We start from the raw sequence: 25,530 nt of genomic DNA, 5'->3' as shown, positions 1-25,530 counted from the left end.
TTTCTATTTGAAAACACTTTTTTTTTTCTTTTTTTTTTTTACAAATAAACAAAACAGCTTACGCTTGAGATAATAGAAACGTAACTAGGTGATAAAATATATTTTAGGTTGAATTTAACATAATGATGCCACCCAGTGGCTGGAGAGAGAACTTGTCAAAAGGAGAGATCAGTTCATTTCGATGGAGAGGGAGAGAGCAGCTAGGACGGATACAGTGGGCGGTACACCCTTATGGCAGCCTGACTACTGACTTTACAGGTTAGAGGTCGCTGGGCAGGCCCCCTCGGACACAGCTTCGTCTGGTGAAGCGAAGAAATGGCACACGCCCTCCTCGGACAGCTGGCCATACTCGTTGTTGTAGAAGGTTTGGCCTGAGAGTTGACTCAGGAAGGCCGGGCGATGCCTGCTGCTTTGAGACGGACTGGTGATGAGACGCTCTGTGCTGCGGCCTGCATGTAAACTAGAAGGAGAAACACTGCAAAGTCTGAAAACCGGGACAAGGCACCACAGAACACGCTCAATCACATGGCTAGACGGCAAAAGGGAGTCACCGTGTGAAGGGACAGCAGGGCAAAACCAGAAGACCTCTCTACACCAGACTGCTTTTCCTCGAGCATTACAGACAGCTGGAATCTGGAATTATAACTGCTCTGTCTCACAGTTTCTGACACAAGTGACCAGATTGTTCAGTAAAAGTGATTGTACAATAGCTCTAAAGCTAAAAAGAAAAACCCTTCTAAAGTGCAGAAACACAATGAGAGAACCTACTTTTTCCCTCTGTGCTTATGTTCCAGCCTCTCCAGTTCTTCAGATGCCAAAACCATGCCACTGTCTGTTTGGCTGTCCTGGAGAGACATGACAGTAAGTTATATTCACATATGAGACTGTGCCGTGCGGTGATCAGATCTGCTGGAAGACGGAGGCAGTGGCTCTTACATGGTGAGCCTTATGTGAAGTCATCTCCAGAGGGAGCTCCTCGAACGTCTTGACTCGAGAGTGGTTTGTCTTGGAGGGCCCCACAAGGACACACCCCGCAAAAGGCACACAGTTATAATATCTGTGAAGAATGCAATACAATGGAGAACAGGAAATATAATTTACCGTTCACAGGCACTTGGCAAAATTGTGTCTGTTTTTCAGTGTTCGTCCTCAGTTATGGTTTTGAAGCGTACCTGGTGGACAGTGTGTTAAAGCCGATTGGGAGCTCTTCCTCTGATGGCGGACGGGAAGAGGCCTGAGAGAAACCGTCATCCTCTGAGCTCTGGGACACGTTAAAAGGCCCATCCTGAAAGAAAAGAGAAAGCATTCAGATCAGAGTTTCACATTTCAAATCAGCACTACACAGTTTACGCACCCTGTGCATTATGATGGTGAGGACTGTGTTTTGACACTTTTAAATTGATATTGGCTTTTGTGAGAGGGCTTCTTTGTTCTCATAACTCTCTTGCTCTGTTTCTCACCGGTAGGCTGTTGTCCTGAAGGAGGTCTCCCAATATCTGCACCAGCGCAGGGAAAGTGGGCCTCTCCCTGGGCTCGCCCTGCCAGCAGGCCAGCATGATCCCATATCTACCAGCAGGTGGAGATAGAGTCACATCACAGAACACAGCTCAAAGCCAGTTTCTCATTTTTACAAACTGGAAGAGTTTTAACAGAAAAAAATGTTTGAATTCATAAGTTTATCCACAAAGAATGTCAACAAAGTAAAGTTAGAATTCATTACTGACTTTTGGCATAATGGCACTGCTGCATGCTTCATAGGGTTTTGTCACAGGTATGGGATTGACATTTGAATGAACAGGTAAAGGCTCACATTTCAGGAGAAGCGTTGTCAGGTGCCCTCATCCTGGTACCATCCTTCAGTCGTTTACAAAACTCTTCATCAATCTGAATACCCGGGTAAGGGGACGCCCCTGCAGAAAAGCAACAGAGAGAAGACGCAGTTTAACTACTGAGATAGAACACAAGATGTCTGTTTATCTGTTTATATCTATTCAAGAGTAAAAAGTTTTTATTCAGCCATACATTTAAGTAGCTTTACTGAAATGCACACATACTCAGACAGCTGAATACTCTTTTGGGAGGAGAGAGCTAACCGCTTAGTGTAATTACGAAGAAGCTCAGTGACATTTTACCCAGAGAAAAGATCTCCCAGAGCAGGACTCCAAAAGACCAGACGTCACTCTGGCTGGTGTACACCTTGTCAAAGATACTCTCAGGAGCCATCCACTTCAGGGGCAGTCTGGCCTACAATCAGAGCCGTCACAGTTACCAACCTTACCTTATCTCAGTTAACAGTCCTCACACGGCAATCAGCCATCATTTTACATACATCTGTCTGTAGGTCTCATCTGACAAAAGGCTGTGGAATTTAAAAGATCATACTCCACCTGGACTTAATTTTCAGTGACAAAGTTATGACAGCACCATTCAATGTCAAGATAAAACTAAGATCAACTGTGCATTTTTTTTCTTTATTTCTGATTGTGTAGGGAGCGTCACTGTGGATCACAGTGTTTAACTTACGTTGCCTTTTCGAACATAATCAGGATCCTTGTAGATATCACGAGCCAGGCCAAAGTCACAAATCTTCACCACGTTGTTCTCTGACAGCAGGATATTCCGGGCAGCCAAGTCTCTGTGAATACACTGCAACGAATGGATAAGATGAGGAGATATGTGTCGTCCTCCTGATCAATCTGAAATGATTTCCTATCTACACTGGCATCACTGCTTCTGACAGTACATCCTTCACTTGTAAATGATTCTCTTATGTGCTGATGGCAGAATTCCTCTCATTTATATGAGAACCTGACGCTGAGAGTGCTGTGTGTTATGAAGATACCTTTCGAGATGCCAGGAACTCCATCCCTCGTGCCACCTGAAAGCTGTAGCAAATTAAATCTTCAATGGTAAGGGGAGTCTTCCAAAGGTCATCCACTGCAAAGAGATGGATGTTTTGTAACATAAATCACCATGAGAATCCAATTGCATGTGCTTAGATAAAGCCATTTCAAACAAGGTCCCAGGCTGCTGAGGATCAGAGGCTTTTGTTTTGTATTCAGTGATAATAAGGCTACAGTCAATAGTAATGATGTAATGACTAAATGTCATGAGCCTCTATGGCGATGTGTCTCGATGCTGGATGCTGCAAACGCACACACCCACGCCCTGTGAACAATTTCTACAACCGTATGTCTGATGCCATTAACTTGATGTCACTGTTCCTGGCAATCCGTAGAACGCAAAACAAGACATGCGCTGAGAATTCATCATATTGTTTGCATTGCCTAAATTTCTACAGTAATCTTATGTATAATGCCTAAATAAATATCATATGAAGCACACTCAGTCATGGATATTTCCAAAGCAAATTTGGACCTGAGAGTCAAAGTGGACTGGTAGAGAAAAAGCTGTCTGACAGTGTCTAGGCTTACTCTTCTCCACTGCAGGAGGACTCTTCTGACGGCCTTTGTCCTTGGCCTGTGTTGGTGAATGAATGGGGGAAGATGTGGAAGGAGAGGGTTTGGGGCTGCCACACGGGTCCACATGTCCAGCCTCAATCATCCTCCTCACCTGACTCTGGGTTTTAGGAGAGCGATCCTGAGAGAAAAACCAAAACATACATACCTTATCCAAACACATCTAAAGTATGAGAGGTTTTTACACATCCGTTCATTTTAGATTATGTGTTACAAATTGAAATTTATACTGAATTGAATTCTTTTGGTTATACATAACTGATTTTGAAAGTGAAACATTTTCAAAGTATTCAGACAGATAAAAAAAAAAAATTAAACAATCAAAATTCATTGGCAATATTCAATGAAAATTCTTGCATTACATTAGGAATGGTTATTTTTAACATTCCAGATAAGTTGTTTGTCTCTGTAACTCTGTGACAGAAAGTTCCTATACAATAAAATAAATACACACCCTATATGGCAAGAAGAATTCCCTCTTAGCACGCAAGTAGTTGGACAGATTACCATATTTGCAGTACTCCACCACAACCATTAGAGGACCTGGTGAAATATATATATATATATAAAAGAGAGCTAAGAGGAGAGCAGCACAAAGACATCAGAGGCATAGACTCAGACGAGTCAGAGAGTCAGAGAGTCAGTAAGCGTGAACTGACCACTGGGTTCGGTACAGGCCCCTAACAGGTTGACCACGTTCAGATGGTGTCCTATATGGATGAGGATTTTCAGCTCGGACATTAGGGCTTTATGCTCACTGGCCGTGGCTCCCTCTGTTTCACAACGGCACACACACGCACACACAGCATTCATTTAGTCAGAAGTAATATACAGCTGACGAGTGACACAGGTGAAGGAGAATCTCCTTGTGCTCTTACCTTTCAGCATCTTGACTGCCACAGTTTCTATACTGGTCTTCTTATCCTTTCCAAAGATGGAGGCCTCTATCACTTTTCCAAAAGCACCATGTCCCAGCACTTTTCCTGACATTATTAGGAGGTCAGAGCAAGAGAGTCAATATTAACATCTGAGCTCTGGTTACAATTATTAAACTTAATAACAAGTCTCCTTTACCTCTAGATCACAAATCTGAATGGATGTGAAAAGTGGATTAAAACAACCTGATCCAGTACATGAAATCATTTAGGTTTACTGAGACAGGGCGAGACACCCAGGTGCGGTAAGGGTCAGTCTAAAGCATGTTGCATATCCTCCTTTCTGTTTGACAGTCTTACCGAGTCGCAGTCTGTCACGTGGGATCTCCCATTGGCTTGAGTCATAGGGCAAGTATTCACACTGCTCCTCCAGGGGCACCTCTGCCGGGTCCATGATGATGGACAGATAGCCTGTTTTGATATCCGCTGGGTTCACCTATAAAGTGGTATGGCACTTACTAAGTTGGAATGAGAATTCAGACTGTAGCATATCTATCCTGAGGCACTGAGCATGGCTGGCTGTTTTTTTGCAGTGATCTTATCATGTGGAACAGATGAATCACGTTACAACCAATTTCAAACAACATCCCCACACACACACAAACACACATACACTCTCTCTCTCTCTCTCTCTCTCTCTCTCTCTCCCTCATGGGATGACTTACATGTTTCCCTTGATATCTGCTGACTGGTTACAACCCTAATGCTATTGCAAATGCTGATTTTAGGGTGTGAAGACTATGGCAGGATGGAATTTCGAAATGCAAGTGTCTGATATATGAGTGTTTTGAGATCCATTAATTTTGGGACTAATTTAAACCAAAGATGAAAACTCAAGTAAAAACAGATAGAAACCATTTGGACATGGTTAATGGTGAATCCGTATACCCGTTTCACGTTGCAGAAGATGAGAATGAGAAGCGCCCAGAAGAAGATGGCGATGACTCCAGTGCCGATCAGAATCACTATTTCCACATTGGTCTTGTCATCAGAACCTTACAAATGAAACAAACACACACACACACACACACACACACACAAAGAGTTGTTTTTCTTCCTGTGACGTATGACATTGTTGGAAAGTCACCTTCTGTTATGTGTGTCACTGCATGTGCTCTTTCCCTCAATAACACAGTTCTCCTGCTACCACTCTTCACTCTCCCTCAGCATTATCTAACATCACCAAGACCTCATTCAAAGACATGTTTACACCATTCAAGTGCATCAGAATACACTGGAGTGAAAACTTCATTGGATGACTAATTTACCTCTATATTATTTCTTCAGTGACTGATGTAGTAGTAAACTGGTATCTAGATAACATACAGTTCAACAATGAATTTCCAACATGTCGGGGTCTGTTGCTGATTTTTTTCTCATGCTCTCTCAGGGTTTTATTATTTGCCAGTCTATCCATAGGGGGGGCTATAGCACAAAATTTAATCTACATTAAGACATTTTACCTATTACCAGCAGACCTATTACAACACTGTCTACAATACAAATGAATCTGACTGTATATCCCACAATATCCTTCAACAGTAAGAGAAGAGAAATGACAGTAGAAGAGTAAGTACAGTGAAGATTCAGTATGAAGGAAGAAGAGATGTAATGTAGATATGCATGCAGTATGTTTGTGTGTATGTTAATGATGTGAAGTCATGGATGTGAATGTGTCTTAACATGGTACTTGTGTGATCATAGATATTAATTAAATGGGTACTAATGGGATTGGCACCACAGAAATATTCTACAGAACACATCCGCAGAGTCCAAACAGGAGAAAAGACATTAATGAAAAGTGAACTGAAGCCTGAGTTCCTAGAGCCTCTATCTCATTCTGTATTTTGCCCTAAAACTCAACAAGAGTGACCCACTGTTCCTGTACAGCTTTTGGAAAGTCTCTCACCGATGACTGAAACGGTGGCAGAGGCTTGGATGCAGCCCCTCAGGTTGCAGGCGGTGCACGTGTAAATGCCGGCATCTTCCTCTCGCACACGCTGGATGCTAAGTGTCCGATTGGAGTCTTGCAGCTGGATCCCTGCGCACATCCAGAGAGCTGTCAATCACACGCATTGGCCTGTCACCCCAGCACACGTCAGTCTGCTGTAGACTCAGCCCAAGCCCTCCAATGCCTTTAACTTTCATTTAAACATTATTCTCACTATTGCTAATGACTGCAAGTCAGTTACCACAGTAATTAGCATTCAGACTAGGTAACTAACTTGCCAAGTATAGAAAAATCAAAGTGACATTCTCTGCGTTGCTGTGGCAACTCTAATGACCAACACCTTGAACGATGTTAAGTGTCCAGTTAATTGACGACAAATGCAAAGTTAATGAGTCTTTGCCATGTGTGAGGGTTTTTACATCCCTGTGGTCTTGCTATTAAATATAAATAGAATAAAATCTACACAACATATGTTCCACCTAATATATCCAAGCAGCATACAGTGACCTCCAGCCAACCCCCCCATCATCAGTTTATCAAACTTTCTTTTCTGCCACACACGCATCATTGCTACACAGTACTGTAAAACTGCTGCATGAATGCCCATAACCACATTTGTTTTGTGGTTCTCTCTCACACACACACACACACACACACACACACACACACACACACACACACACACACACACACACACACACACACTTGCCTGGCCTGCCAACAGTTAGTCGTGCATAACACTCTTTCATTCCAGCAACATGCCAAAGCCACAAACTCAATGTCTCAGTTCAATGGCCCTCCCTGCAGCTGTCAATCAATCCAGCAAATGGAACTCTTAAACCCACTTGAATGCATATTGGAATTACATGAGTATGGATGGGATGTCTTTTTTTTAGTCACAGATGTGTGTGACTGTGTGTGTTAGAACATGTACATGTGTACGTGTCTATGTGTGTATGTGTGTCACATTGCTTCTATCTATGTGTGTGTGTTTGCACTAGCTAGGATTCATATATTGTAAGATGCAAGGGGATGATTATTTGCAGTGGAATGTTCATGTTAAGTTCAGAATTTGAGATGACTGCACAGACTGCAAAGAGAGTGATAGTAGGAGAGCAAAAAACAAAAAATGAGAGAGAGAGAGAGAGAGAGAGCGAGAGAGAGAGTGAAAAGGAAAGAAAATGGGTAGGAGAGAGTGAGAGTGAGGGAAAGAGAAAGAGAGGGAGAAAGAGAGAAGAATGACATCATTCCTATCTAAATTTAGATGCCACTCTCTCCCACAGGAGCTCATTTCACAGTAGGCAGGTTTGTGGTCACTCTGAGGGATTCCAATAAAAGCGAGACAGGGTCACTCACCCGATATTTGGTGCAGCGGTTGGTTGTCTTTGAACCAGGAGAGCTGTGGCAAGGGTGTGCCCTCCACATCACACTGCATCTGCAGGGACTCACTGACATTAACTGTCTGATTGGTGGGGTTATGTCTATAGCGTGGGGGTTCCAGAGCTGGCAGAAAGACAGAGACAGATAGACAGACACACAGAGAGAGAGAGAGAGAGAGAGAGAGAGAGGGAGAGAGAGAGAGAGAGAGAGAGGGAGAGAGAGAGAGAGAGAGGGAGAGAGCGAGAGAGAGACAGAAGGGTCATCACTGTGGTCTAGAGTCAGTGAACAAATCAATCATGCATTCTCAGTCACAGGCTACACCCTAGCCTTAGTTGCTATTCTCTTCCATGTGTTGCCTCACAGGAATAAACAGACTGTGGAACATTCTGCTTACATCAGAAATATTCTGGAGAGGGATACGCTGTCAAGGTCGTGGCATACACAAACACAGCTGAAGGCTGAGTTAGTGTCTCACCTACTTCAAAGACATATACAGCTGTAGTGTCCTGAGCACCCTTTGTGAATTTCATCTCAACTACACTGTTGTTTAAAAGAGATGACAGCTTTGTCAACATCATTTTAATCTGAGTCCCCACTGTGATGACAGACTGGCAATTTGCATATGCACAAATGCCATTAATCACAGTATGGTTTCCATCAGTCAGTGTCCATTAGCCATGGCCTTACTTCACTGGGAAAGGACACACATCCCATTTTGTCATGCAAGTAAAATAGACTTTACCTCAGAAAACAGTACATGTTTGTTTCATTAATGTTCACCAATGAACTCTTGATCTGCACTTTGTTTTTATTGTGAGAAGCGTCCATGTCTTCACTCAATCTCACCTTTGACAGGGACGTATTTGCGATGACAGTGTTTTTCACCGGTGCGGCGATTCTGCACCTCGCACACATAGTTACCCTCGTCCTGGAGCTGAATGTTGGGGATGCTGAGTTTCAGAACCCAGCTGTTGTTGGAATCCTCGAAAGAGAGCTCGCCGCCCAGAGCCTCAGCATACTGATGCAGGCTCTTACAGTCAAGCACTGGGGGCACCGCCTGAGGGTTCAGCCGATACCACTGCAGGTTCTCGTAGGTGTAGTTGTCGGCGCTGCACTCGAGGCTCACCGTGTCCTGTTCCAGAGGCTCCTCGGTAGGCTGGAGATCAATCCCAAAGCCCTCTGGGATGACTGGACAAGCAGAGAACCGAAAAGTCATGAAACTGATGAAAGTATTGCAGAAATTCTACCCCAGCGGTTACACGAGGTGAAGTCAGATTGAATTAAGACAAGAGTCACCTTCAGCTGGCCTGCTTGCAAAATGATCTCTTTAAAGACTAATTTCAGTTTGCAGTCACTATTAGTGATACTAGTATTGCATACAAGAAGATATTTGATATTTGATAATATTTGAGTTGTTGACACCTAATCCACAATAGATTGCTTTATGATAACGTGGCACTCACTGGTCACATAGAAGTAAATCCACCGCTCATCCTTGCCCACTTTATTTTCAGCTGTGCATTTGTACATGACTGACACATCTGCATTCGCAATCACCATTCGACTCACTGTCTGCAGGGACAAGAGAAAGCAGAGTCAAAACTTGAAGCATGCTCTCTGTTCAGTCAGAGACCATTTTGAAAATACATGACTCTTATTTTCCCCCACCACTCCTTTCCCCACTCTTGCAGCAGGAAATGACCTCACAGGTGTGACACAAAACAGGAAGTGAGTGCTCTATGCGTGTGTGTTTATTCCCACTCCCTGCAGGAAGCGTGGAGAGGAAGAGGGGTTTAAATATTTCTGATGTGGAAATGGCAGCACGCTCGCCCCTCGTGATTGACAAATACTGCCAGGGTTCGTAGATTTGGGACACTTACATAAAAACAAGGTTCACGTCCGAAGGCATTTATGCAAACACTTCTGTTTTGCGGGTCATGTCACCATCGTAGCAATCACAGAAGGAAAAAAACAAAAGAAGAAGATGAAGAGAAACCAACCTTATTTTTGCCATCCACCACCTCAGCCAAAGTCTCAATGCTCTCAATGTCATTTACTGCATGCTCGCGGTCAATGTCCTGCCAGTTTTGACAATTAGGAGTCTTGTCTCTCTGTCCTCGGCGACCCCTGAAAAGATGTAAAATCCCATAAATGTCCATGAAGTACCTTATACAGAGTTTAATTAATAAACATTAATTTTTTTTTTTTCATTTTTTGGGCTAACTAAAATCAGTAATGACCCATAATGGTGGCTAGTGATTTTGAGGGTAGAGGGGAGGAAAAACGAGTGTCTCTTGGTGATGAACCCAACATCCGCCCTGAGCATTGTCTGTGTCTGTCAGGATGTGCAGATGGACAGTTCCCGCACAAGGAAGCGTTTTTAGACACTTCTATCTTCCTGTGTGTGATGAGGGCTAACTGAGGATACATGTGAAGGCCATGGCCAGTCTTTGGGGCCTCTACTCATGAAGCACTGAAAAGAGGACATGACACATAACAGCAATATCTTCCAATTATCTCAGCCAGACAGGGAGAAGGTTGTGATTATCCTCAGGTAGATGGACAATGGCATTAGTACAATTCTAGAATAAGCTGAGATGGTCAGAGAGGTGGTACAAACCCCCTGAGGCAAGTGTGTGTGTGTGTGTGTGTGTGTGTGTGTGCGCGTGCGTGTGTGTGTCTGTGTGTGTGTGTGCAAGTGGAGGTATGACTCCTTGGCCAAGCAGAGAGCAGGTAGGGACTTCTGGTTCGACGGTCTATATGCGTGTGTGTGTGTGTGTGGCCGAGTGTGTGAGTGGGCGAGAGATCCAGATGGGTCTGCGAGCATGCCTGCGGCTCAGTCTGGACCACACTGCACGGTTAGGCTCCATCCAGGCAACTCATCATCAAACCTGCATAGCATTATGAGGGATCATGGAGGATGATGGAGGAAGCTCTAGAGACAGTAGCGTGGAGGTGAGAGGACATTTAGAGCCAAGGCCTGTCCCTCTCCCTCCCCTGTTCTCCCTCCTTCCAGGGCCAGAGGATGCTACCATGCCCCTTGTCCCAGCACTTCCTGTTGTTTGGACGGCACATCGCTCTTCACATGCTGCATCCCTCTTTACTCAACGTTGGCCGTCTAGGATACTATAAATATACCACCCCTTTGCCTCTACACATCCCCAGTGACTTTATCTCCACCCTTCACTGAAGAGCTGCTGCCACGGTATGGCTAGTTTTGCCTTCACTACAGAGAAAACAAACAAGGCCCTCTGAAAACACGGAAAAAGTGTCTCTTCCGAGTGTGCAGTGATGGGAAAAGAGCCAAGAAGGACAAAGACCATCTATTCCAAACTCAGAGCAAACCACATGGTCTAACAGTAACATTCAAACACTAAGTACACTCCAAGTGACTGTTTCTAAATCTAGTCTTCAAGGTCCTCATGCCCTGTTTTTTCTTTTTACCTCTCTGCACCACCTGGTAGCCTTTCACACTTGATACAAATGATCCACTCTTTGAAAATTATCTAATATAGATGAATCAGGTGTCCTTGTGTGGGGTTGAACCGCAAAAAAAAAAAGACACACAGGGTAGGTGAGCCCTGAGGGTCAGGCTGAGAAACACTGTGATAATTCATAATGTGCTACTGCAGAGAGCAAAACCCACAGGGTTTAACTCTTTCCTGAGGCTCAGAGGAATTCCGAATAAAACCCAAACCAGCAAGTCATTTACTATAACAGTTTTCAGATCTTTATGCAACAGTAAAGCACAGTTTCACTCAAGAACTACCAATTTTTAGACAGTAGTTTTAAGTTTTTGCTGCTTTACCATAATTATTGATATGTTTAATTTTAGTGATGAAATCTACCATACGATAAAACTATAGAGGCCAGAGTTTTCTGTCCAGTTTTCAGACAGAAGTTATACAATCTACTGACATATTGTGCTGTGAGAAGGCTAATGGTTCTTACCGGTTGTGACGTGCACTGTTGAGACCACAGGGACCCCATGGTCTCCACTGCCAGGTGATGGTGGTGGGGGCAGGTAGACCATACGCTGTGCAGGTGAGAGTCTGACGACTGCCTTTCCTATATGGATTGGTGGGTGCAGCTGCTAACTTTTCATGGATCTGAGGGGGCACTTCACAAGAAGGGTGAGAGACTAAGGTTTATTACAGACCCTACACTAAATACAACTTTAAAGAACAAATCATGTTTTAATGTTGATATTTGTGAATTGTATCAGCAGTAATGATTTTATCATGATATGCCATGCCTTTGGCAACTTATGCTTTCCATAACTGTAGACATACTAGACTGTAAAACCTGGTTCTTGCTCTTATTTAGAAACATAATGCCAACTCATAGCTTTGACTGAATCAAACAAATGTAGCTAATTGGGATCCTCTACAGTCTGTGTAAACTCAAGCTTGTTAAACTTTATAATGTGCTTCATTCAATCAAGGCAATGAGTTTATATTATGCTTTCAAGTCAACCTAACAAATGATATTTTAACACAAGGGTGTCAAAATCCAGTCCTGGAGGGCCATAGTCCTGCTGTTTTTCTTGTCGAACAACTAAATATAATCTCTAATTGGCTAAAGAGCGAGCACACCTGTTTTCAAGGTGAAAATCAACAGGTAATTAAGAAGTGAAAACAAAAACCAGCAGGACCCTAGCCCTGCAGGACCAGATTTTGACACGTGTTTTTATATATGTACAATATTTTTTGCTGGGCTTTTCATTACCATTGACAATCAAGGTGAAGCTGAGTGTTTTCTCCAGGGATGGTTCGCTGTTTTTTACAACTACGGTGTAATTGCCTGCATCCTGCACACACACATCTCTGATCTCCAGCGCTTGGCTTTGACTCTTCAGTCTGCTGAACTCTGGTCGTTTGGTTATCAGCCTTCCATTCTTATACCTGAGAAAAATCCAGGGTTTTAACAAATATCCACCAGTTTTACTGTCTATTGACCATCAAAAAACAATGTACACAGCAGTTAAAACTACAACTGTAGAATAGCCAGGGAAGTTAAAAAAAAAAAAAAAAAACGTGACTAATCTGGGCTCACTATGCATCTTCCCTGTGTTATCTCATCGAAATTCAATACAAGCCATAGAACACTTATATGATTAGCCCCCATACTGCTTTACCATTGTGTTTCTGTAGTTGGGTATGCTGAAATCTTCACAGATAATTTGACAGATTTTTGGCCAGATGTAGCCTCTACATCTGGTCCGTTCCTGTAGTCCAAACTGATGAAGGGTTTTTCTGAAATTAAGAATGGCAACAATATGTGCAGCATCTTAGGCAGGTTATTGTTTTCTGCTTGTGTGACATTTCAAGGAACGCATATCTTACATACAGCAAATCCAGAAAATTCTAATTTCACAGCCACTGCCCACAACTGGGACAGCAGGTTCTCAAAACCATATTAAATCCATTTTAAGATTTAATGTAGTTCAGCTGTGAATTTCAACTTTGTCGTTCAATTGATTTTTTAGTGGAGAAGTCTTTTAACAGTGTGAGTGTGAGAGACCAGTCCCTGGGGTCCTACCATGCACTATGACGTGAATGGAACGCTCCAGGCTTCGCTCCAGGGTCTTGGCAGAGCATGTGTAGAAACCGCTGTCCTTTACAGTGACGTTATGTATAGTGAAGATGCTTGTGGCCTCTGCGACCCTCTCTCGATTAGCACGCAGGGGTTGGATACTAGTCGCCCTGTCCTCCTGTCACCACAGAGTAGATAGAGACTCTTATTTAACAACATATCATATCATACATCTCACAACACTTAATAATACTCTTCACAGCAGTTAATGTCAAATGTCTTTGAGGCTGTGAGGGAATTTGCATCTTATTACCATGTTACATGCCTCATAATGAACATACTGAACTAAAAGTGAAAGTTTTGGGGGGTTTTTAGCATCTATGCAGTCACGGAATTCACTTATGGAATTCACTGATTACCTTTTTGCCAGGGTATAGCCATTTGAATTCCACACCTGCATCAAACTCCACAAGTGCTGTACAGTTAAGGGTAAGGACCTCCCCCATGATGAGTTCAACAGGAGAGTCCTCAGGAAACAGCTTGAGTTCATAAAACTTTCTTCCTGTTGGGTGTGACAACCATCACAGAGACAGTCAGCAGATTTTCCTGCAGACACGGCTGTACCGTCCACGTCTAAAAGAGTTCCCCAAATGTGAACTGACATATCATTTGTAGATCTAAATGTGTAATTCAAGCTAGACTTTGGCTGCCATTGGGATGATAAAAAGAAAAGCAATCCCAGATATGTGAACTTAATATTTGTTCGTGGTGTGAGCTGGTGTTTATTTTCGTGCTCCATCAACACTCATGATCACGTCTGTAGAGGGACGACACTTGTGGGGATTTTTCCCAGTCGAGATCTCACTGTTTCTCTTGGCTTACTGTATATGTGAGTTACCTTGAGATTATGACTGAGTGTGGAGTGACCTCACTCAAAGAATACTCTGATGGAGGATTTCTTAAAGTTCAGGTCTAATGAGAGAGTAATGTCCCAGATCAGGCAGGGCTCTCAAATGGCCTGAACAAGTTTTTTTTTAAATTCTTCTTCTTCACAGCATGACCCAAACTACACCCCGTGTACAATTTACTTAATCATTTCAACACAATTCAATTTTTTTGAACTCTTTCAAACCAACCAGCTAACCAATCAAGCTCTTAGATATTCGTTTAAAAACTGGACAAAATATTTCATTGAGATGCTCAAATCGATTTTACAAAATTGTAATTATGTGGAAACTGTCTGAAACTGAGAATACTATTAAAAAAAATACGAATGACTGAACTTTGACTTAATCATAATCATAATCATAGACATAACACAGCTGCAGTCATCTTTTTGTCAAACATGCCCCTGTGGAAAAACAAATGAAGCTTTACCTGTCGTGTGTACCATGAAGAGAGAGGATGTGTGTTCTTTACTGAGGACAGTAGCAGCGCAATAGAAGAACTTGCTCTCTAATAGATGTCTGGGAACAGACCAGCCTGTCTTACTGTTCCAGGTGATGTCTTTGTCGTCTAAAGCTACGGGAGTACCTTCGTACTACAGAGACAAATGAAGAGAACATGATCTCTTGATAAACTGACAATAAAAAGGCCTGATAAGATCCCACTTGCTACCTTTCTCATTAACAATCTAATTGGCTTTATTGCACCCCACTGTTAGGGATGACATTATTAAATTAGAGTATTCAAATCAATGAAAATAAATCTACGTAAAGGCAGTTTTGTTGGAAAAATCATTACTATTTTCCTACAGGTATTGAAAATGAAACTGATAGTGTTTATCAAATGAAAATGCAGAACTTGAGAAGCTGAAGTGTTATGAATGTCTAGAGACAAAACAAAGAGTTCCTGCTGAGCATTCACACAGATGACTATGGAATGACAGAAATTTCATGCCTGGGGACAACCATTTCAGTGCCATAGACTTTATTACATTTTTCATTTTGAGGGTAGTGCAGGTCCTAAGGGAGGACAAGAGAAGGTAGCCTTTTGATTAATCACAGTTTCCTAACAGCTGCAGGAAGGAAAGTAAACTCAGAATGAAAGGACATGAGGAGGTCTCCAATGGCAGTGGTCTAGTCATCAGAGTGCTCCTGGGATGCTTATGGAAATCAATGCTTATCTATTTGAAATGAATAAATGATTACTATTTGTTCTATTGTATAATCACTAGGTAGATCAATAATGGTATTCTTAAGTGTCACCTATAATCATTAAATGGCACATATCAGCAAAAAGTGCCAAGTTTCCCATCTCTTACTTTAACTGAAAAGAACACCACAGCAAGGGGCTCTTTCAACTTATATGTTTTCCAGACTGACCATCCATTTGCACAAATTAAATTTCTGAACATGCACAGCAAAATTGCCGAAGGTAAGTTCAGTTGGAGAGTATTTATGGTGTGTGCTACAGTTGTTCTTGCAAAGTTACATTTCAGGAAAAAGGAATTTCTCTTCTTTATGTTTCTCTCTTTTCTAGTATGTGGAAATATTTCATTTTGTCTTGACATGAAAAATATTTGTGCATTAAAATAAATTTAAAAAATGACGACATTTTCTGCTATATCAACAAATGAAAAAACGTGGAATATTACTCCATACATTAATACCCTACGTCTATTAACACTGCTAATTAATTCAAAAAGCAAAAATCTTTAGGATATCTTTCAATGACGCCACCTAATGCTATGGGCTATGACAAGTATGAGGTTAAGAGAAAATAAGCATGAGGTCAAGCCAAGCTAGAGCATGCTGGCATACCTACCAAATAGAGTGTGACTTTCAGGTCAGGATCAGTCACCAGGCATGGCACCTCCACACGAGTATCAGAATTTGCTATGAAGATTGGCTCCAACTTATTAGTATTTCTTCTGATGAATGGCTGGTTAAGATCTGTTGGAAAAAGATATATGAGTATGTGGTCACAAGTATCTCACATCCTCATTGGGCATTAAGAAAAAAAACGTTTACTTTAACTGTTCCCAGACGTGTCGTGTACAGTATTCTGAGACTAACATGGATTGGACATGGGTGTCAGAGATGGTCAGAGTATTTAAGGATGAACCATTGCTTAAAAATATATAGGAGACTCCCAGTCAGAAAGAAATAGAAACATTTCGTTCTACCTCCTTCATCTGCATTACGAAGGTCTTTTCAGCTAACACTCAGTAAATAACCTCTACATTGGCAACTTAGAGGATGTTATTTTTTATTTCTAGATGTTTGTTGTCTTTCAGTTATACAAAGCTTTCTGCAGATCTTCCACAGGTATAAATGCCAATCACAAAGCCTGCAGCATACTGCAGGGCACCACAGGCACGTTCAATCACAGATAGCCTACTAGAAACACAAGGTAGACTTTTTTTTTTACACTAAACCGCTCAAGGTCAGAATGTTGCATAAAGGTATGCATGGCTCACTTAAGGGAGGGCATCCTGCTACCTTTGACATAAAAGCAGCATGTAGTAAGCAGAGTAAAATACTGATTCCAAGGAATTCCTAAATGGTTACAAGGCACTGACTTTTAACCTTGAATTGATTTGGTATGAGTTTTGTAGAATTCCTCGTGAAACATTTCAAGCCTTTTTTCTTTAAGAAAAGTGAGTGAACAATCTGAAGGGCAGTATCATATCAGACAGTTTTCCTGCTCCATTAAACATGTAAAAAAAAATAAACAACATCAAAATGGTTTGAGGGTGGGGGCAAACACACCTTCAACCTAATTTTACTTTGTTGGATTCAGTGTGAGTGTCCTCCACTGCTGCACCTTTCATCACATATCAAAGGTTTTTGCCTTAAAAATCGAAGAGGAGCATGATGTAACCTTGTAGCTGTACCAATGATTGACATCATCACTCTCTAAAGCACATAATACTAGGATTTTATCTTCAGAAGAAACCATATGGTGGAAACAGCTAAAGCCCTACCCCTAGGCATTTACTTCACAGAGGGGGTTGTTGCTGCATTGTAAGACCGTTATTTGAATACTACCTGAAATAAAAGGCTCTATTATGAATACACACACAGTTTTTCTCACACTGCTCAAAGCAATCAAACCAAGCTGTTGGAGACCAAACATTAAGCCCTATCAAGAGGCTTGTATTTCTACCCGGCGGTGGTCTAGATATACACATGAAATAGGAAAAACATACAAATCCTCAAAGTTAAGGTACTTCACAATAAATCATAGGTATGAGGAAAAATGCTTTTCTTGAGGGTAGGAGCTGTTTCAGGCCATCAGATTTCACTGTAATGGGACGTGCAAGGCAACGGACAGCTTAAAGGCAGAGGGCACTAAGAGAGGAACAGCCGTCTAACCAAAGCCACATGCAAACCATCTCCTCTTGCTTTACGCTCAGTCTAATTTATAGCTGTGATTTCAGCTGCTTCTGATCAGTCTCCTGGTAAGATCTATGGAAACTGTTTCGGCACCTTGTCAGGAGAAATCAGAGAACATTTCAGAAGAGTGGTCAAGTCAGCAGGATGTCTGTATATGACTCCCCCAAGCCCCTTTTCACCCAGGCTCTTAAACCACTGTCCACAGGCAAGAGAGCAGAAAGCAAGCAGGCCTCTGATGTACTCTGAATGTCGAGCAACCCTTTGATCAATTTGTCACACTTCAATTGGTTACAAATACAGACCAAGACTGCACAGGGCAGCTTAAGATAAACACTCCAAGACTTCGAAAGTATTATGTCATTTGAATGAGTGCCACAAAAAGAATACACCAAGGAACAAAATTCTCAAATTAATCTGGTTTCAAACAAACATTTCTCAGGAAAAGATATATTTCTGTAAATCTAAATCAACATGGTAGTGATTCCCCTAATAAGAAGACATCAGCTTAGTCAGACAAAACTGAGTTGTGAGCCAATGTAAATTAGAATATGTAAGTCTTTTAAAAATGTGTTGAATCTGGACATTATCTATAACTCCTTAAATATCTTACACAGCAGTGTTGAAAAAAACCTTGGTATAAAATATTGCTGATCAATGAAACTTTGTCTTATTTAAAATAGATAGCTACAGTGTTCTAAACAATATCTTTTCACCTAAAATCACTGAAAGCACATCATCATGCCAACTGAATATTGGCATTTTAATTATTTAGTTTACCCTCTTTTGTTTATACTCTGATGACTGAAACAGTATACTTTTATTTACAATTTGATTACTGAAAGACAGTTCACAATTTACTGTTCCTAAACTCGAAGAAGGATTAAAACATCCAGGACCAGGATCAATGGATCGCTATGTTTCTGGTAGTGAATTAACCAGATTTCGATGGGTGTGTTTTTCTTTTATTACATTTTTATCTGTGGTTTATTCAATATTAAGGGTACTTCCAAACACTGGGCAGACTTTGAGGCAAAGCAAACAATCTTAAACCACACTCATGCAGAATCCTCTTTTGATGCTTTGTGTAAGAGTGATATGTTGAATGAAATGTCTCCAATATCCCCCCAAAGGAAAGAGTAACCTTAGAACGAGAGTCCAAAGCCAGAAGCAAAGGATGGACAACTTAGGGATAGACAAATAAAAACAGGATTTTTAGTACACATGCCCTTACCATTTGGTTTGCCTGAAAATGGTGCCGTAAATTGCGCAGGGGAAACAGAAATGGGAAATGGAAATTGATATCCTGCTAGCGCTTAAACCATGTAAATGACCTCATTCAGAAAGTTGGCTTAAACTCCACCTTAAATGGGATCGTGGTAATTATGGGCTAATGAATAAACTCTATAACATTACGCCTGTGCATTGATATAAATGGCTTAAAAGCACAGGGATATTTAGAGTCCAGCTTTCCCAAGCTTCTCAAATGCCTTCAGACTCCCACTTTGACCACAGGAGGCTGAGAGTTTAACAGTTTTTGGCATTCCTAAATAATGACTTAGTTATTAAGTATGAATTATTTAAAGTCGGGATAAATTTGTAATAATTAACAAGACATTAAAAAAACACATTAATCACAAGCGAGTCAAAATTGGGTAAGATGAGAGAGACAGAATTATTTTCAGTCAAAACATCTACCATGTCGGGAACGAATGTAATGATGTGATAAGGGCTGAACCGCTCACCTCGGACAAAGACGTATGTGCTGACTGCTGTGGTGCCATCGATGATGACGTGGATGTCCTGGTAGAAGCAGCGGTAGTAGCCGGAGTCATTGCCTTGAGCTTTGGTGACTGCTAAGGTCTTGCAGTACGGTTTCCCAGGCACCCCCTGGCACTCCCTCACCCAAACGGCCCTCTGGGTGGGGATGTCAGTCGTCGGTTGCTGGTCCTTCCGGTCACTGACCTCAAACTTGTTAAGGGACTGCTCAGGCCAGGACCAGTCCAGCGTGCGTTCTCCCCTGGGTCACAACACATTATGCATGTTACTGGAATGGCAAAAATGCACACAGGAACAAAATCTACTGAACAACCTATGTAAATTGTCATGCTCACCTGATTTGTAATGATCTGTTCTATACGTACATTCACTTTGTAATTTTTTCATTACACTGACATGTGTGACTGAGTATAATTTTGGCTCTGCAAAAGAATTTATGAATATGTTTTTGAACTGCATGATATTATAGGATATAAAAACCCAAAATATGTCAGTATCCCCAAATACATATTCTAACATTACTCAGTTCCAGCCCTCTCTGAACCGTGAACTAAATGGTGTCATTACCTTATCTTGCACCCCCATGAAATCAGCTTCATCTTTTCAATTCCTCATGGCAAATGCAAAACATTAAACCCATAAAACTTCTTTTTATTGTGAAGTAGAATGGATCTCTAGACGTGAGGCATAGCTTTTAAAAATGCACAGTGCTTTTTGTGAATCACAGTGGTATACAGCCAACAATATTATTTTCCTTCTGAAACCCCAATGTTTGCTACCGCTGAAAAACAATTTATCCTGCGGCTTCTTGGCAAAGGTAACATCGCAGATCCCACAGGGGTCACAGACAGCTAGACATGGATTCTTGTTTTCTTGCCCTATGTTTCAAACATATTGTCAGTGTTGTTATCTGAAAACAAATTGAAATGGATTCCTATCCAACTGTAACATTCCCAACAGGCGTGCACATCGACTAATAAGATCTTCCTCATCCTTTGATATTTTAGACATTTTTTTCAAGCTTTCAAAAACATTTTATCTGAACGTAATGTGAAAAAAAAAAACCTTCATTCCAACGGTCAGTGCATCTGTGGCACATATTTTTGGTGTCCTCTGATACCTGCATGTAATAGTCAATGTGTCATCGGCTTGAATCACAAGATCTTTTCTGGGGCCGTCAAGGGTGGGTGGCGTCATAGAAAATCCAATCACCAGACCTATGGGAAGAACAGAATGGTTAGCTCAGTAAAGTTTGACCTTTTAAGAGTTAACGTTTTTGACAGAATTTTTAGTTAGATCAGTAAAGATCCCTTAATGTCACTGGCACTTATAATTGATTGTGACAGATGTTAGGATGCGTTTCCACAAGTGTTATTCATTACTGTGGATTTGCTTTCAGTCCATAAAGTAATCCATGGATTACCTTAACAACTACTAACAGATGTATCATGTTCTGCTGAGAATTCAGTGAGGGATTGCTTTAACTATTTGAACATTCAGATATAAATGACCATTAATGTTCCATATACTTTTCGCTGTTTCTCTGAGTGGTAATAAGGGCTGGTCAAAACATCATCAGACACAAATTACACACCACCTTTGGATATCATTAGCCCTCGAGAAGTAGTGCACATTGGGCATATGGTGTATAAATATGTCACAATGAATCATGGGACACACCTGGTCATCATTAAAGGTGAAAGAACAGCAATCACTTGACTTGAGTTAAACATCTGAGATATATTCGTTGGCAGAAAAGTGATTCAAGAATATTAGATGGGGATCTACCATGTTCACATAAACGGCTACAAAAAGAAACATGCGATTTTCCCAAATATATACACATAATGACAATGACAATTCCCATATTTGCTACACAGCTGATGTTGGAAGCAGTGAAATGCCCCCTAGCATGGCAAAACATCATTTTAAAACCAAAAGAAACAAGATAGAACAGAGCATGCATAAGCAGCAATAGGAGCCGACATTCCTTAATGCTAAGTAGGTGCCATGAACATAGAGTTTCACCCTACAAATCTTCTCATGGCCTGCTGGTGAACTGAGGCCTCCACAGCAGGGGCAAAGAAAACTCTTGCCTCCTTATCTGGGCTCGGATGGGAATTATCTCTGATCCTTCAGGCTGTTACTTCACTGTGGACTTGCTTTACAGGCTGATGTTCTACTTTCAATTAAAGATTTAGACAACAGCATTTTATCCTGAATCTATGGGGATACTTACATACCTACAACAGTCAGACTTGAATCAGTCAGTATGAGATTTAAGGTCTTGCTTGTTTAATTAACTATCCTTCAATACTCACTTAATAAGCTACCGTACAGTTACATTATGTGAAGTGTTACGGGCACCTCATGTAACATGGAGTAAAGTTTCAGCGTGAGACAACGATGGGCAAACATGAGTGTGAGGACTGAAAGCAGGGCAGCCTCTGTGTCCCTTACTATATAGTGGTGCAAGGCCATTAGTAACACACTACTCATTACTAACATTTAGACATAAGCACATATGGCAATCAAGACTAGTATTTCTGGACCACTGCACTTCATGTACACAGTATGAATACTTTAGAAGCATCCTGCAGCTAAAGCCCACATGAGACATGGATGGGGTTTTGTAAATATTTTAGGGTGAGCCAGGAACCTGTTTATAGTTTCAGTTGTGATGAACGTCAGCTTTCTTTGTCTGCAGCGACCATGCTGAGCCCCAACGGTTGATCGCCGGATAAAAAAATAAATAAATAAATAAAACAAATAATAGATCAATCAAAAAGAAAACGGCCTTTCTACACGCTGTTTGTTGTTAATAGGGTGCAATCCTGATTTTAATGTTCCGTTTGCATAAAAAAAGAAATTATTTTGGATCAGATGTCTTTTAACTGACGTCTGCATTTAGATCTGGCCGATTAACAAATGCTATTATGATTAGGATAATAATGATGATAATGATGATGATACTGACTGGAAAAAAGACTGAAACAGAACACCTGCAGTGGAATATGCAAACAGAAACCTTGGCCCTGCTTGCGTGACTTGACAAACTGAGCCTTCCAAAAACAAAGCATACTCGCTCCGGCTGGTTAAGGAGCATGGCAATATATACTGTCCTCTATCTTTTTACTGACAGACACCGTTCAGCCTGTGAGTGTGACAAAAAGTAGCCAAGCATTAGGGCCGTCTTCAACAGAGCTTTCCTGCTGATCCGAGCCTCCCGTTCTGACATAGTATGTGAAGTACCTTTGCCTGCTGTGCAGCACTACAGAGGTCCTGTGGATTTGAAGCGCGGCCTGTGGCTGTGTCTCCGTGTCACGGCCTGAGCTATTCATATAAACCGTGTACTACGGGGGGACAGCGTTAAAGGAAATTCCTGCCACGACGGCTCACACCTCCTCTATTTCAGGAACGCTGTCGGTTTCCTAATCCTAACGGACAAGGAAACAACAGCATTCCTCTCGGAGCAGTTACCGTCTGTAGAAAGGCTAAGCTGCGCTCAGCTCTTTGACCCCTCAGGCCTTCCACCTTCCCCTGAATTGTCAAAACACCAAAGGAGTCACAGTAGAAGCTAAGACTCACCCTTGCCAAGAGGCATCCAATTGACTTTTATTTTATTAAGCCTGCAGAGGAAGTAGGTATCACCCTTTGCCCCTTTTCTGGAGAACTGCCAAGATAAAAGGATAGATAACGCAAACTTCAGACTGATCATTTTAATTTTCCAGGAAAAAGTCTCGATCCCTTAGGACAGTTTTCAACACCACAGTAAGAGCGAAGCAGATATATTAGATCAAAAAACAGCTATGGTTTCTATATCAGATAAAAGTCAGCTATGGCTGCTAATCTACTTATATTAGTCTGGTTAAAATGTATTACTGCCCCTCCATGGAACAACTGCATTCTATTCTACAGAAAACCTAATGCTGGACTGACTGAAACAGCTTTCAGTGTAAGGTATTACTGTCAATGAATTCTTCATTTCTGTGCTGAAAGAAATGGATTTTTACTAAGCAAGTTTGAAAGAAGAAGACTGTAGTATATATTATTCAAAGCAAGAAAAGTAATTTTATAGGTCAAGAGGAGCATATGATATGACAGCTGTAAAGTAAAAAAAAGATACAGAAGACAGTTGTTAAAAGGAAAGGAATGTGATTTTGAACTAAGGAGGAGGATTGGAATTTCACTAGGAGAGGGTTACAGAGTGCTGATTTTGTAGTACCAACAGCTTACTGATGGATGTCTCAAATAGCTGAACCGCAATACACACCCACAACCACACACAATGACACATACACACACACACACACACTTACAAACACACCAGTTGTTTCTCCCAAACCTGCCACAGATCCAATGGCATTTAATCTTATTTTGCATTCCAACACAGCTTTATCTGCAGACATGTTGGTCAAAAAAAGGAATCAGAATTCTCCATTCTTTTTATCTCGGGAAAGCCATTTCTTCAACATAGCCTACCCATAACAGTATCAGCGTTAGTCGGTCCCAGTAAAGAATGTGGGGTATGACATTTGAAGCACTGTATTTATCAACATATAGTTCTTCAGAATACAGCACACTATATATTGGGATGGAGTGAAGATGGAATGCAGTCATATTACCACACATATCTTGAATGGCACTCCCTTCTGTTCCATGTGGTTTAGGGTGATGTGTCTCCCCCCAGTTCCCTCTGTGTGCTACAGTTCTCTCACAGAGCCCTTCACGGAGGCTTGAGAAGATTTATGGTGTACAATAAGAAGCCCAGTGTGATATGTCACATCTCATACCAACTGTTTCTCATTAATTTCTCTCGGCTACCAAGACAACATAAAAAAAAACCCTCTTTTGAGTCACTGCACCTACTGCAGGCCGATATCCTGACTTCATATTCATTTATGCTTACATGAGATTTTCCAGAGCTGCCAGTGAAAGATTTGTGAGAATATCTGACTCAGAGAAGTCTGTTGTCAGGACATGGACCATAGCCTCTATGGAACTAGAAATGAGGTTTGGGGCAAATCATCGGGGGAAACATTTGACAGCTTTGCTTATATTTAGTCAGTCCTGTGTTTACTGTGCATTGTAAGAGTAGCCTAAAATTCTCAAATATTGAGCTGGCATGTGACACTGATGGAGGCTTTGTGCACCAGATGTCAGTTCCTTCCATGTGGATAGAAAACATTTCCAAATGTACAAAGGTTCTGTATGTGGTAGCTATTGGAAGGAGACCCGCTGGTTTGCTGTCAGTATGATCTATAACTAAACTAATACATACGCAATTCAAAATAGATAACCCTTGGGCAGAGAAAAACCTTAACATAATTCAGACCACAAGCCACAACCAAACATCTCCAGATGGCATTGCAATCCTTTAAATCTCTAGAGGCACACATTAATCATAATAAATACATATGCTCTATGTATTCACATATAATGTCAATTTGTATAATAAACACCAGCAAAGACACCGTGGGGCACAGTGCTACTTTTGTTAGATGAAAATATCCTGATGTCAGTAATTCATACAAAGTGGTTAATTGAGTTATTTCATAACGTTTTCACCAGACATAACAGTACAACATACTCAGAGAGGAAACAAAAGCACATAGAGCAAACAGGGTATAAAGAAACAGACATTGTCTCTGAGCAAAGTTCAAAGGCATCCTCATTGCTGCTGGTCTGTGGTAAAAGTGTGGAGGCAGATAGATTCTCTCTGTCCTCTTTTGTCTCCCTTTTCTCTTTATTTCCTCACCATGTTTTCCTGGAGAGGCCTGGGAATTAGGTTCACGAGAAGGTTATTATTTGAACATACATGATTCTTTTTTTTTTTTTTTTGCTAATTTTTAGCCATTTTGCAATTTTAACTCTGCACTCCTCATTTGTTTCTCCTTTTTCAAGAATGTCCAGTGCTGCTGAGGGACGGTGAACAGGACAAATTTTTATGGCCTATGGCTAATGATGGCACATAGACAATACTGAAATCTGGGGGAAACTCATAGCGACTTGTTGATTCCGTTTTTCCATGTATAATTCCATGAGAATAAAATTCTAGGGACAATTTTTCCCATGAGTCTACAAGCCTCCACACATCCACATGGATCTATTACATCCTTATTAAAGATTCATTT

General features: G+C 41.3%; 1 protein-coding gene across 2 annotated transcripts in view; it reads right to left on the bottom strand.

Moving 5' to 3' along the window:
* Positions 1-69: 69 nt before the first annotated feature.
* Positions 70-25,530, bottom strand: part of flt4 (fms related receptor tyrosine kinase 4) — a 31,322-nt gene continuing 5,861 nt past the window's right edge. Inside the window, exons 2-30 of one of the 2 annotated variants that reach the window (XM_030794283.1) lie at positions 20,517-20,613; positions 19,363-19,637; positions 16,047-16,174; positions 14,658-14,820; positions 13,700-13,842; positions 13,287-13,458; positions 12,883-13,000; positions 12,474-12,649; positions 11,697-11,865; positions 9,746-9,872; positions 9,209-9,317; positions 8,592-8,933; positions 7,722-7,868; positions 6,324-6,455; positions 5,303-5,409; positions 4,715-4,850; positions 4,358-4,462; positions 4,139-4,252; positions 3,934-4,022; positions 3,435-3,600; positions 2,843-2,937; positions 2,524-2,646; positions 2,133-2,244; positions 1,811-1,910; positions 1,461-1,566; positions 1,173-1,285; positions 937-1,057; positions 769-845; positions 70-460 (exon numbers count right to left, since the gene is read on the bottom strand). In XM_030794283.1, the coding sequence (XP_030650143.1) occupies positions 253-460; positions 769-845; positions 937-1,057; positions 1,173-1,285; positions 1,461-1,566; positions 1,811-1,910; positions 2,133-2,244; positions 2,524-2,646; positions 2,843-2,937; positions 3,435-3,600; positions 3,934-4,022; positions 4,139-4,252; positions 4,358-4,462; positions 4,715-4,850; positions 5,303-5,409; positions 6,324-6,455; positions 7,722-7,868; positions 8,592-8,933; positions 9,209-9,317; positions 9,746-9,872; positions 11,697-11,865; positions 12,474-12,649; positions 12,883-13,000; positions 13,287-13,458; positions 13,700-13,842; positions 14,658-14,820; positions 16,047-16,174; positions 19,363-19,637; positions 20,517-20,613 (4,070 nt within the window). In that variant the 3' untranslated portion in view covers positions 70-252. The remainder of the gene's footprint in view (positions 461-768; positions 846-936; positions 1,058-1,172; positions 1,286-1,460; positions 1,567-1,810; positions 1,911-2,132; positions 2,245-2,523; positions 2,647-2,842; positions 2,938-3,434; positions 3,601-3,933; positions 4,023-4,138; positions 4,253-4,357; positions 4,463-4,714; positions 4,851-5,302; positions 5,410-6,323; positions 6,456-7,721; positions 7,869-8,591; positions 8,934-9,208; positions 9,318-9,745; positions 9,873-11,696; positions 11,866-12,473; positions 12,650-12,882; positions 13,001-13,286; positions 13,459-13,699; positions 13,843-14,657; positions 14,821-16,046; positions 16,175-19,362; positions 19,638-20,516; positions 20,614-25,530) is intronic. The other variant, XM_030794284.1, reaches the window with a different exon arrangement.

Source organism: Chanos chanos, chromosome 2 (genome assembly GCF_902362185.1).
Source record: "Chanos chanos chromosome 2, fChaCha1.1, whole genome shotgun sequence".
Taxonomy (NCBI): Eukaryota; Metazoa; Chordata; class Actinopteri; order Gonorynchiformes; family Chanidae; genus Chanos; species Chanos chanos.
The sequence above is the reverse complement of the archived record's forward strand: the minus strand, read 5'-3'. Positions and strand labels throughout refer to the sequence as shown.